This window comes from Pseudorasbora parva, chromosome 9 (assembly GCF_024679245.1).
Source record: "Pseudorasbora parva isolate DD20220531a chromosome 9, ASM2467924v1, whole genome shotgun sequence".
NCBI classification, from domain to species: Eukaryota; Metazoa; Chordata; class Actinopteri; order Cypriniformes; family Gobionidae; genus Pseudorasbora; species Pseudorasbora parva.
This window is the reverse complement of record NC_090180.1, coordinates 34,095,118-34,109,286: the sequence shown is the minus strand read 5'-3', so window position 1 is coordinate 34,109,286 and position 14,169 is coordinate 34,095,118. Positions and strand designations below refer to the sequence as shown.

Here is a 14,169-nt window from a genome sequence, read left to right as displayed (position 1 = left end):
GACCTTTATAAGAAAAAAGACCTTTATATGAACTGTAATGATGATGTGTCTAGAACTGTCTTGACTATAAAGTCTAAGATAGGCTTGACTATAAAAAAAATATTTTGTTACCCCACTATTAACCCAGTAAAGCCTGACATATGATATGAAATAGAAAAATCGTTTAAAAAAACAAACAAAGATTTTATTGAATATTTGGATTATATAGGCTAAATATATATATATATATATATTATTTTTTAATCATATTTGATAAATCAGGCTTTTTATCCCCCATATAGTATGATAGTGAGAATATGAAGCTCACACTTGAGGAAAACTATTAAAACAAAAAACACATAGCTATCAGTTTTATTTATATGTCCGAACTGAAAATAAATGAATTGTAATAATTCTGAAAAATGAATACTATATAAAAACATTTTTATAACATTTTAAAAGACTACTTAGGCCTACATAAAATGCATAATATATCAATATATATATACCTCACTGTCAAGGCTTAGTTGACAGTGACAAGGCTTAGTAAGATATTTAAATGATTATTATTTTTTATAATCAAAGCTCTCTAATGAAAACATAGCATAATGCAATGCAATGGCAAGGCTTTCAAATTCATCTATCAAGTAGGCGTTAAACCTTAAATTTGAGCAAATAATCTGGAAATGATATTAAATGCATCAGATACATATAACAGTCCTGTGATAATAATCCCAAAGGTACAATTCTGTCAATTCAACAAATCTTGTAGCCTATGAGAAAAAGCCTATTTATTTGAATTGGCTTCAATATCCGATTGCTGAACAGCTTATACTGAACGTTCAGTAAACTAACATAAGAGGACAGGCAGAGTTTATAGGTGCTCTTTGGAACCTTAATTCCTTTCCATTTAATTACACAGATACCCATGAAAAGAGTCTGGTGAATGCTGCATCCATGACAACCAGATGTGGAACAGTATGCTGGTAAACTGAATATAATCAAATGGTACGAGTAGGTTATATGTGGATTAGACCTGTTGGTTTGTGCTTGAGTCTTATGTGACCGGTTTTAATGAGTTTAGACTCTGCTGAGGGTAATAGAAATGGACGTTTTTTCTTGCAATGCTCTTACTTGCTGATGTTTAGAACAGGTAATCTGTTCTTAGGCGTTTAATTCTGGTTAATTGTTTCCATATTTTACGATTTGAAGGCTCTCCGAGTGGAGATAATCATAATCGTTGGATTCCCTGTATAATCCTGCGTGGGTATTACATGCCCGTGAACGCGTTTGCATTGTTTAGTAGCGGATGACTGCAACTCTCTCCGTCAGTAGGGGGAGCTCTCGTCATGGCATATTTTCTGCTTCGTTTATTATCACTGCTTTGATGTAATCTTTTAGCATTTCAAGTATGATGCTTCACATGATAAGAGGTGATTTCCCTGGGAGCACTTCTGTTTTGTGAAATGCTGTGTCGCAACATTTTGAGTTTGGGTCTGGTGTGCTTCAGTTTTTAAGATGCTTTTGACAAGGAAATGCTAGAATGCCAGAAAAACACTTGAACCACCAAACAAATAAGACAAGGAAAATTAAGTCCTTGTGGAAATATTTATTTATGTTAAGGATTATAAATACAGATTTTAAAAAAAGCAAACAACAACAACAAAACACCCCTGTTCAAAATTAATATACGCTATAACACATTAATAATAATAATTAAAGTGCAATGTGGGTAAAGTTAAAATGGAACAGTTTCAATGTTCATCACTGTTGATATTAAAATATGATCTAAATTACTATGTAAGTACACTGTAAAATATTTTAAAAAAAATAAGTTAACTGGTTGTCTTAAAATTTTGAGTTCATTGAAATTATTATTTTTAGTTAATACAATGAACATTTTTGAGAATCGACAACCTTTATTCAAATATTATTAAAAGATTTGGTAAGAATATTGAGTAACTGTGGTTTTATTTGTGATGACAGTTAAACATGCCAAATTGTGCTATTTACATGTTTTATGTGGTTCAGATACAATAATATTTTGAGTTTCTATTTGTTAAACCAATTTCCTTCATTGTATCAACTCAAATTTTTAAGTTTAAAAACTTTAAAGGCAACCAAGGTTACTTACTTTTTTTAAGTTAAACCAACAATATTTTTTTTTTTTTACAGTGTACCATTCAGTGTACCATGTATTTTTACAACTTAATGCTGATTTTTAATGGACAAACATAATGATAGATGATTAAGGAATTGTACTCCATTTTACTTACATGGTTTATTATAGTCAACCTACTGAATGGTCTTATGAAAAAAAGTTAACAAAATATTCAGATTGTTCAACCATGGCATTCTGAGGTCAAATTACCTTCTATTCACCGTTGTCCATGGCAACGCGGTATATATCGTAACTGACGGCACTACTTTTCTCAGAGCACTTCAGTATTTATACTGTAATTTTGCTGCAGTGTTCATCTTGTGTAAATTTTGCAATACAAAATATACATTTTATATTATAACAATCAGCGGTTTATATTGTATTAAAAAAACAAAACACATAAAATTCATATTTTGGTATACTGTCATGCTACTGCATAAAATCAAAGGGCTTCTAAAACAGCGCTCTTCATCTACTGCACTTAATCCATCAGGAGTTTACACGGGGACTCCAAAGGACAGGTTCCCATGGCAACTGATTTATATCCTAATTAAAATGGGAGGGTAGTTTAATTGGCTTAACACTGGTTATTGCTCAAGGCGGGCCGTCCTTGGTGGAGGTGTGAGGAGAGGGGTCATTGCTCTGTGCTATCCACGAGGAGCACCTCGCTAAACGGTTAAAGCACCTGTGGATCCAGACAGCTCACGGTGTCAGCTACGCCCTTCATTTTCTGTTTTCTAAAGCTGGATAATTAATGGCCAGCTTCAGGCTAAATGAGCTTCAAATGGCCTGACCACCAGATTACATCCCGTGATTTATTTTTCTTCTGGAAAAATTACACCTCTAATTGTGTCTCTTCAGCTGCAAATTGAGACAGTCAAACAGGCTTTGTTGGTTTCATGTGAGAGGGATTTATAATTGAATCGGAATGCTTTAAATGATCTGTTAATTAGTCAAAGGTGGTTAAAATCATGTAAATCCCTAATACAATCATTCTTCAAACAAACCTAATCTTTTGTAATTATATTAATTACATGCAATTACTTGCTTCAATTGATCAGTGTGTGGAAAGCATGGCATGCATGGCTATTATAGTGTTATGGAATGGAGATTCAATTGTTTTCTTTGAAGGCGTTTGGAATATGCTTTAGGTCAGAATATGGCATTCGTTTTCAGAGACGGTTGGGTTTCTGGACCCCATTACTCTCCTGTCAGTCACTAGCCGTCTTCCTCATCGCCGTGTGATGGCTGCCTGCCCTACACCACATAACTTTAATTGCACATTTAAAATCATAATTTCATCCTCACAGTTCCTAATCAATAGTCTGTTTGTATGTTTTCTCTCCAAAGGGCTCTTGCAAATACCCTTGCAGCAATTTGATGGAGAAACACTGCTTTAACATGCTTCTGAAGAAAAGGGAAGCTGTTGTCGCAAACCAATTCACTGGAACATGTTCAGATCTGTAGCCCTGATCTGTGTGACGGCGTTAAAGTCTTTTTTTAAGGATCTTCAGGAAAATGCTTTAATGCTCAAAGGCACGAAGAGCTGCTGAGACAGAGTATTAACTAGCTTTAGCTTAGAATCTCCATTACCTGTGGGAAATTCACAATAAAGGGAAAACTAAAGTCGATATGCCTATGTGTTTAGAATATTACTCTGGATGTATGAGAAATTTAGTAGTTTGCTTTGGTTTTAATACATAAAACAGGTTGGAGATTGTAGGTTGGTATATTCCACAATAAACCAAAATGATGAGATGAGAAATTGCATTTATTTAGATCACTGTCAAATGACAAACTCATTATGAAGTAATTAACTGGTGATTTATAAGATAATTAATCAGCCATATGAGAGATCAGCAAAAGTGGGCATCAAGTCAACATTGTTCATTCTCAGTTCCAAAATAAGCAACATGCCCATGTATGAAGCACCACATTGTTGTGCATTAGCAGATGGCACTATGTTTCCATGGTAACCAAATTAAGATTTCATTAAATTGTTAAGGGCCCTATACCGCGAAGGATGATGAATAAGTAACCAAAGAAGCCATATCGCTCTGGGAACAGTTGCAGTAGCCTATTATTTAATATTACGAGTAAAGTAAGCCTTTTGCTAGTGTTACGTATTCTGGGTACAAACAAACTCAACTACTTTCCCTCAGAAATCAATGCAAATCTGACAAACATGTCTCAGGAGAGCGAGCGTAACATTAAAGCGCGTTAAAAAGCCAGGTTCAACCTGAAACGGTGTGTCGCGCGCCGTATTATTCTCATCACCTCGCGCATATTTGGAGCGTTTCATAGCAGGGCTGCAGGCGGGCGGGCGCGCGCGCTCGGTGCAATAGCTGTATTTTACTTGGAAAACGAAGTCCGAGGCGGCGCCATCCTGTGATTTTCTTTCAATGCCAACTTGCATAGTTGCAACTGAACCGGTTTAGTTTTTGTAGGCTGTTTCCAACCGAGATGTACTAAGATCTCGCTCATCGTCAGCCCTCACAGTGGTGCTGAACTGCAGCCTTCGCTGTCTTCACTGTTGAGCGCTCGTCAGGGGAGCGGACCTGCATCCTAAAGCAAACCTTTCTGAGACATTGCAGTCCTGTCACGTCTTCGGCTCTCCTATTTGCCTCCAACACGAGAGCGGAGAGAAGAAGAAGCGGCTCAACGGTGGTGACATGGCAAGAAGCAGCATTATTTAAAGTGGTCAATCTTCTGCTCTTTTAATTCCACTGCAGCAACCTGAGTGAGTAGCGCACATTTCTGCTCAGTTAATGCCTCTGATATGGATCCGGACGCGGGCGGTGGTAAAGCCAGACAAAGGGGAATGCTAGATTGCATTTTAGCGCATTGGATTATCATTATGTGTTAATTATGTATCTGACAGCGTAATATAATGGCACGAATCGCTCTTGGTAAGCTAATGAACATTACATTGTGTTTAGCTTCCATAAGTTCAGCTTTTTTTCCATGCAGTGCTTAAATGGTTTCCTTATGTCTGTATTGCATCTCAGTTCAAAGCTTGATCTGATCTTTGGGTCTGTTCTGTCGAGAGAGCGATGTGATCATCTAGGCTGGATTTCAGTTTAACTTTGCCTTAAAAATATTTATTTATCTTGTTTACATGGATTTGCTAAATATTACTATGATTTTTCTTATCATACTTTACCTCGAAGTACTGTAACTCCAACAACATTTTTTTTTTGTTACCCTAAAAGATTTTGCTTGCAATAATACGCTTTGCATGCATTAGTGGCGGCCTGAGGGAGCTACATTATTTCAATGACCTGTATGCACATACCCCTTCAGCAATCAATAGAACCTAGGTCTTATTAACATCACATTCCTAAGTGCCCTGCTGTGCACATTAGCTAATAGGTGCTCATGGAGGAGGGGAGAAAGAAATATTTTCCATGGAGGTCAAATTGATATTCCAGAGTCATTAGCTGATTTAGAAACTAAAGCAAAACCTCTAGAGAAGCATTATGCCTTTAAATGGATTATGTCACTTTTTGCATCTTCTCAATATCACTATAGTAAATGCAGCAGGCACACTTTTAAGTCAGTATTTAGCTCTGGTGCATTTGCTGACATTGGTAATTGAAGCCTTTATTCTTTATTTTGACAATATTGTTTGCAGTGAAAAACTGCAGTCAAAGCAGCTAAGCTGCATTCTGCTCCGTCATACAGTATAAGTGATAGCCACCCTATTCAGTCATATCACAACTAACTTGTCAAAAGTCAACATCAATTGGATTGAGCAGTTGTTCATCATCCTCTCTGTATTCACGCCACTAAAACTGTTGTATTTTTTTCAGTGCAGTGAAGGAGCTCTTGAGGCTATGCACTTGCCTGCATTTGGTGAAAGCATGTTGTGGGTTACACTGCTAAGCACAATTGCACTCGGATGGACAACACCTATCCCTCTACTTGATGATTCAGAAGAAATAGACGAGCCTTGCTTTGAGCCCTGCTACTGCGAAGTGAAGGAAGGCCTGTTTCATGTTCATTGTGACAGCAAAGGATTTACAAATATTAGCCAAGTCTCACAGTCATGGCTTAGACCATTTAAGCTCTACCTGCAGAAAAACACGTTACGGAAGCTCTACTTCAACAGTTTTTTGCACTTGAACAATGCAGTGGCCATTAATCTGGGCAATAATGCCCTGCAGGACATCCATGTTGGGGCTTTCAATGGTTTGAGCTCCCTGAAGAGGTTATACCTTCATGAAAACAAGCTGGAAGTGTTCCGGAATGACACATTTCTCGGACTGGAGAGTTTAGAATACCTTCAGGCAGACTATAATGTTATCAAGAGAATAGACAATGGGGCATTCCGAAATCTCCACAAACTCAGAGTGCTCATTCTTAATGACAATTTAATACCCATGCTGCCGGCGTTTCTTTTCAGATCAGTCTCTCTGACGCACCTTGACTTAAGAGGCAACCGACTAAAGACGTTGGCTTATAAAGGAATTTTGGAATATATTGGACGTAGTCTTATGGAGATCCAGTTGGAGGAGAACCCTTGGAACTGTGTTTGCGATATCATCCAGCTCAAGGCCTGGTTGGAGCGGATTCCATACACTGCAGTTGTTGGCGAGATCACATGCGAGTATCCCTTCCACCTCCATGGAAAGGACCTCAGAGAGATCAAACGCAGTGAGCTTTGTCCCTTACTAAATGAAGCCGAGATTGAGTCGGTTCTAGCCGTCCTACACTTACCATTCTACACAGGGAGGGCGAGGCCTACAAAGCCGTCATCTATAGTCTCCCCCAATCAAAACACCATCTCCTCTGTAGAACAAAAAGAAAGAACTCCAAAGCCAACAAAAAGACCCCGGCCCTCAAAGACACCACCAACACCACGCAGTGTGTTCCCTAATCAGCCGCCCGTAGCCGGATACCAGACACGGCCGCCTATACCTATCATTTGCCCCATTGGATGTACCTGTAATTTGCATATTAATGACCTTGGTTTGACAGTCAACTGTAAGGAAAATGGGTTTCGGAACATTTCCGAGTTGATGCCTCGACCATTAAATGCCAAGAAGCTTTACTTAAGTGGAAATCTCATTCAGAGAATATACAAGTCAGATTTTTGGAATTTCTCCAGTCTTGATTTATTGCATTTGGGAAACAATCAGATATTTTACATTCAAGAGGGAGCTTTTGTTAATCTCCCTAATTTGAGAAGCCTTTACCTGAATGGTAATAGTATTGTGAAGTTAACTCTTGATATGTTCCATGGTTTGCACAGCCTTGAGTATTTGTATTTTGAGTACAATGAGATACGAGAAATCCAGCCGGCTGCCTTCAGTTTAATGCCCTCCCTGCAGCTAGTCTTTCTCAACAACAACCTCTTGCGAACGTTGCCCGTGGGAGCATTCGCGGGTACCTCGCTGACACGCCTGAACCTGCGGAACAACTACTTTCATTGCCTCCCAGTCAGCGGCGTTCTAGAACACCTGCATGCTGTCGTGCAGATCGACCTGAATCAAAACCCTTGGGACTGCTCCTGTGACATCATCCCTCTCAAAGAGTGGCTGGACACGCTGAGCTTAGTGGTCATAGTCGGAGAAGTGGTGTGTAAGACCCCTGAACTGGTCTCAGGGAAAGATTTGCGCACTCTGAATTCTGAAGTGATTTGCCCTGAGCTCCGACAGTCCTCGCTGTCTCCTGCCGAATCAGATGGGCTTATCACTACGTATCCCGAGGTGGGGCTGCACCCGCCGAAAGGTGCCATACCCCTCTCTGTTCTCATTCTCAGCCTGCTGGTTCTGTTCGTGTCTGCCTTTTTTGCTGCTGCAGCCCTTTGTGCATATGCTCTCAAAAAGCGTGAGAAGCTTCCCTTTAGGAAGCAAGGGGAAGTGGGCCTGGCAGGCATTCAGATGGAATGTGGAATATTCACAGAGCAGCCACCCACCTTACCAGAAACTCCTCCTTCCAATCACGTGTACGATAGCATCGGTGCTCCCTCTTCGCACATGTGCAGCAACCCGGTTTACAAAAGCGGGCGGGAGGACTCAGGGCAGAAGCATCCATTCTCAGAGACAAAAGAGAGCGGTTCGCACTACAGAACGGTGGTGGAGAAGGAAAAGGAGTGGACCATGGCCATCTCCAGCTCCCCCATTAACACTATTGTCAGCGTCGGCACGCCACGTGGTGACATTGCAGGCTTTCATGAAAACGGAATACTCTGTCCGACTGTCATTGATAGCCAAGGTCCCACGCCCAAGGTGGGATTAGTGGACAGTCTTTTTGGCACAACTCCCCAGTTTAGCAACCTGCCTGACAGACACACGCACCCTCCCTCAGAGTATCCACATGCCAAACAGGATGCCAGACAAAAGCAAACGATCACAACCACCACAGGGACAAGGACAGGATGTCCTAATCAAACCCAAAGTGATTACCCTGAGCTGAGGGCTAGACTCAAAACAAAGATGGATTACATTGATATGCTGGAGAGGTCATATCAATTCTAAGACATGTCAGATATAAGACTGCACATCCAAAATGAAAATGGTAAGATGGAAAAAGAATTCATGCGATGTAAAATGGGTTTCGGTTTTTCCCTCAAGTTGCTCTGGAGGAAATCCCTTGTTCAGATTTTTTAAAGTGCCTTCATAAGAGCAGCCAGCAATGTTGTAAATGAGTATTTTTGTATCACAGTTTTATTTATCTAAAATACATAGATTTACATTAGAAGGAAAAGGATCAACTGCTGTTTCCAGACTTTGCGATGTTGGTAAATGTGAAGCAAATTATACGTATGAATGCAGGGCGTGCGGTCTTGGCTTTTAACTCGTTTGCATCAAAAACTTCGGAGATATTTTTTATTTAACTGAAAATTGTCTATCAGCAATAGAGATACTGCAGTTATTGTATAACTGTCAAGTGCTTTGTTGAATCTGTATTTTCAAATTGAGTAGATTGTCTATATCTGGACTTATTGAATGGTTTTATGGACCAAGGTAAGGTCAAAACATGTAAAAGATTGGGAACTATTGACCATGCCTATGGATGTACCTTTCCGTGGTCAGTCTCACAAAGGCAAAGACAGATCTGTGCATATATTTATTCTTAGATTTCAGTGTTGCAATTATTATTGTAAGACATCATGTTAAATCAGTGTATAATGATTATGCCTCTGGTTTAGCCTTCCTTGAAAAAAACCCCATGAATTCAATAAAGGGTGCTAAACTAAGCCAAGTTCTGCAAACTGTACCATTTTGAGTAGCAGATATGCAGATTTTGGCCTCTGCATAGCATGCGCACACACACACACACACAAACACACACACACACACACACACACTAGGCACTTTCGACATGCTCATAGAAGCTTCAAAAGAGATTCAAAAGAACAAAGTGTTTCAAACGAGAACTCGTATGCTGGAAACTAGTAAATAACCGCGTGAAATTGGTAAGAGATTGCATGATATTGGCACTGTCAATTTGCGAAAGACTCTGTCAGGTCACCCACATACCTGAAGGAGAGGAAGCAGAGAATATGTGCAGCATTCTTATAGCATCCTCTGCAGTCTCCAGTCCCCTGAGTGTCCATGGGAGGGCATCAGTTAGATACACCTATTCACCATGCATAAGCTGGCTTAACCTAGTTACGCAGCATTGCGTAAGGGGAAAAATACCGTTTTTGGCATCATACTGTAAAAGCCTCGAATAAAGCCAAACCTGGAAAGAGATGAAGCTGAATATTTATGAATATCGACGTTCCTTCATCCCGCGATTTGACATTTGTTGTTTTTTTAATTCCTCATTCGCATTATCTTCTTTCATAATTTCTCATCTCATTGCATGAAATGCAATTAAAAACCTCCACTTAAACTAAATTCACATTCCCGTTTTAGTCTCAAAGATCTACAGTGAAGTTTAGGGTTTTCTCTGTTTTAGGGTTTTGCTATTGGCCCGGCTTCTCTTGAAATTGGCCCGTCGACGAGCTGAAAGTCCAAGGACACGCGTGTGAAAGGAGGGTAACGTCACAGGGGCCCAGATCGGCTCTTATCGCGCTGCCCCTGTTTATTTTTGCTAATGTTATACTTGGCAGATATCGTCCCTCACAGGCCATCCATCATTTACACAGTTGGACGTTTATAACGGCATTTCTGCTTCTGGCGTACAGACCTGCTTGTCAAAGAGAGCAGCTTCCTAACCACCTTTCCTCAGTGATAATTCACAAAGCTTTTGTCCAAAGTATGAGGAGAGATAATCCTCTCAATGCCACTCCAGTAACCCTCATTATACGCCTCTGCCACCCAATCCCACAGACGGCCTGGCCAACTGATCCTGTATGCAGAGAATGCGATCGCAGGGGCAGTCAGCTGCTCTGCTACATAGTGCTCATGTGCCCCGCCAAGACAAAGTGGCATTTAACCAAGAGACCATGAACAGGGAGAAATGGGCAAATAAGAAATGATAGGTTATGTTTAATGGTTGTTGGAATCAAACTAACCAGCAGTTACTTTCTTTGATAGTATTGTGTGATTATTTTTATAGGAATGCTCCTAACAAAGTGGCAACATTATGAGGTTAATAATTACTTCTGAAAATGCTCTCAGAACAGCCATTTCACAAAACACTGTTATTATGAATTCTGAACACGACATATGGCGATGAATGCGAAAATGTAATGCGCCGCACCACGGATAATGTGTTCCCAACACGTAAATGAGCCACAAAGTACCTGCAGAATTTTCAATGGGATGCAATTAGTCAGCAAACGGTGTGTGCCGTTGCTCTCTGACATTTGTATTTTTTATTTTTTTACCAGAGACTGTGGCCTTTTCCTCTGGCTGTCACTCCTGTAATGTGTCTGCTCAGACATGCCGTCAAAACCCTTGCCCCTTGGGAAATTCAGGGACACCATAGTGCAGGCAGTTGTCATTTTACTAAGTTGAAAAGCTGGACAGCTTGGACATGGTTCAAGTGTTCTGCTGTCGTCAGTGCTGCGCTTTCTCAAAATGTATCACTGAGCAGAAAAATGTGAAAAAGTTTGCACTGGCTTGCATATAGATGTGTTTCTCTCCGACAAGAACTAGGCATGTCATTGTTCTGAAAAACCCCAGAGAATGCCTTTCTAATACTGATAATACCTTTCTGTATTGACCAATATTGCTGCGGTATTGTGTTGGGTGATATTTGCTGCTTGCGCTTTGTGCTTTAACCTTTCGATATATTGAAGTTGCTTTTTTGGGAGAAAAGAGGAATAATAAGAACGTGCTTGAAAGGGACAGGTAGAGATAGAGAGAGTAACTGGAAAGGTCCTTTAGAAACCACACATATAGTTTAAAATTAAAACTTGTTAGATATAAGATTTTACAGGTCTCTTATTTTATTGAACCAATTTAATCCCTACTGATCACTATACTATACTATACTATACTATACTATACTATACTATACTATACTATACTATACTATACTATACTATAATATACTATACACTGTAAAATTGCAACCAGCAATTGTTACACTACTCTAAAAAACGGTCATCTTATCCTTACATTTAGTTTTGTTGGTGTATTTAGGTTTACTTAATGAATAAAATTCTTGACTTCAATTTCTTGAGTTCAATTGTTTAGATGCTACCACAAGAAGCAGTTTTTAGTAGGGATGCCAAATATGCCTGTACAATATTTGACACTGGACCACAAAACCCGTCATAAGTCACACAACACGTGTTTTTGTGGCAATAGGACAAGTGATACATTGCACGGGTCAAAATTTATAACGAAAATCTTTAATGCCCGAAAATCATTATGATGTTAAGTAAAGATTCATGTTCCAAGAAGATATTTTGTAAATTGCCTATACTGTAAATATATCAAAAATGTATTATTATTAGTCATATGCATTGCTAAGGACTTTGGGTAACTTTAAAGGGTAAGTTCACCCAAAAATAAAAATTAGCCAATGATTTACTCACCCTCAAGTCATTCTAGATGACATTCTTCTTTCAGACGAATAAAATCTGTGTTATATATAAAAAAAGGTCCTGGCTAATCTAAGCATCATAATGGCAGTGAATTATCTTGTTTCTGAAATTTTAAATATGGATATTTTTCTTACACATGCCACTTAGCTTCAGATGGCCTTTATTAACCCCCCGGAGCCGTGTGATGGAGTTGTATGATGAATATATGCACTTTTATGGACTTTATAAAAAAAATAATTCACTGCCATTATAAGCTTGGATTAGCCAGGACTTTTTTAATATAACAACGATTTTACTTGTCTGAAAGAAGAATTTCATATACACCTAGGATGATTTGAGGGTGAGTAAATCATGGGCTAATTTTAATTGTTGGGTGAACTATCCCTTTAAAGATGATTTTTGTGCACCCTCGGATTCCAGATTTTCGAATAGTTGTATCTTGGCCAAATATTGTCTTACCCTGACAAACTACACTGTAAAAAAAAAAATTCAGGTCTCCAATTTAACATTTTCTAGTGACTGATCACTTCAAAAATTTTCAGTTGGCCAAATTGAATTTCTGTGAATTGATGCAATTTAATTCATAGAAATTCAATTTGGCCAGCTTAACAATTTAGACTTGATCAGTCTCTAAAAAAATTTCAATTGGAGACCTGAATTTATTTTATAGTTTATACATCAATGATAAGCTTCTTTATTCATGATGTATAAATCTAAAAACTAAAAACAAAAACAAATGGACTCTTATGACTTGTTTTGTGGTCCAGGGTCCTATATTTGTTATCGGCCATTATATAAATGTTCTGGAATCATTGAATATTGGATATTGAATATTTCCTTTTTTTCCAATTTATATTAAGTGAGTGTCAGATGATGGCAATGATTAAAGTCAATCTTTAACACTAATCATTTTATAACACTTAAATTGATTTTTTTTTTTTTTTTTGTAATTTCAGAATGAATATTCATTTTTCGAACATTATACTGCCTAAATTCACTTGTAGCATTTGAAATGATTTTAATGTTGTTGTTTTTTTTCATGTAAGACAGAATAGTAACAATATTTAATATTAATGTAGCCATTTATCAGTTAATATTAAAAATATTATGACTACACTGAAAATTTTAGAAACAAAATTACAGTCACTTTTCTTATACTTTACAACACTACAGTATCCTGTCCCCCCGTTCCTGTGTCACTTTCTCACGTCGACCTGATTGTCAGATCAAACCCTGTCTGAATGATATATTGTGGTTGCTAGCATAGGAAATGATAAGAAAATATTACCTCACAACACAAACTTCTCTAAATGTACAGCCGGTGCAAGAGCAGGCTCGTGTTTTGTATGCTGTACAGGTTCAATCTCTGTTTGAAGCAGCTTTGACACCATGCTGAGAGCTTTGTCTTGGGAAAAGAGAGTAGGATGCTGTCAAACCAGATCTTTTGTTTCTCCTCCTTTACTTTTCTTTCTTCATCTGGAATTAAACTCTGCCAGCAAGTAGAAAAGTTGTGTTTTAGTGTCTGACGAGTGATTTTTTATGCCCAATTTCTTCGCACAATATGGAGGTGCTGATATAGTTAGTGCGAGCTGGTTATTCCCTGTCCGCGGTGCTGAATTTCTTTTGTGCAAAGGATAGAGAAGGAATCAGCAAGGCGTTCTGCAAGGCTGTGCAGCTTTTGCGGTGTGCTATTTCCTGCAGTGGGAGCTGTTTTTATGCATTTGAGGATGAATCTAGAATCTAGCACACTGATGCAGCAATCAGCACCGTCTCTTAAGTCCACCATCTGTTGTAGTTCTTGGACATTTATGGGAGATCTGTCAGTGTAATTGTGTGTTTGTCTTGGCTGGGAGGGCATTGATCTGACCTACGGCATCTAACAGAACAGCAGTCACTGTCTCAGTAATTACAGGTTTTCATTAAGAAAGGCGAAGACGAAAGGAAAACAAAGCATATTATATGTGGTATTTGTTTATTTGAATTGAATTGATATATTTAAACATTTAAAAGTATTGCTTTTTATCTGTGAAATCTGGCAAAGGGTTTATGGGAAACCACTACATTACAAAAGAGGCTT

General features: G+C 38.6%; 1 protein-coding gene across 2 annotated transcripts; it reads left to right on the top strand.

Annotated features, from left to right (window-relative positions):
- Nucleotides 1–3,656: 3,656 nt before the first annotated feature.
- Nucleotides 3,657–9,344, top strand: slitrk3b (SLIT and NTRK-like family, member 3b). 2 transcript variants are annotated; one of them, XM_067452329.1, is made up of 2 exons: nucleotides 3,657–4,880; nucleotides 5,953–9,344. In XM_067452329.1, exon 2 carries the CDS (start codon nucleotides 5,977–5,979, stop codon nucleotides 8,620–8,622), a length of 2,646 nt encoding a protein of 881 aa, XP_067308430.1. In that variant the 5' UTR covers nucleotides 3,657–4,880; nucleotides 5,953–5,976; the 3' UTR covers nucleotides 8,623–9,344. The 2 variants fall into 2 exon arrangements, with proteins under 2 accessions (XP_067308430.1, XP_067308431.1); XM_067452330.1 differs by lacking the exon at nucleotides 3,657–4,880 and adding an exon at nucleotides 4,918–5,049.
- Nucleotides 9,345–14,169: the final 4,825 nt, after the last annotated feature.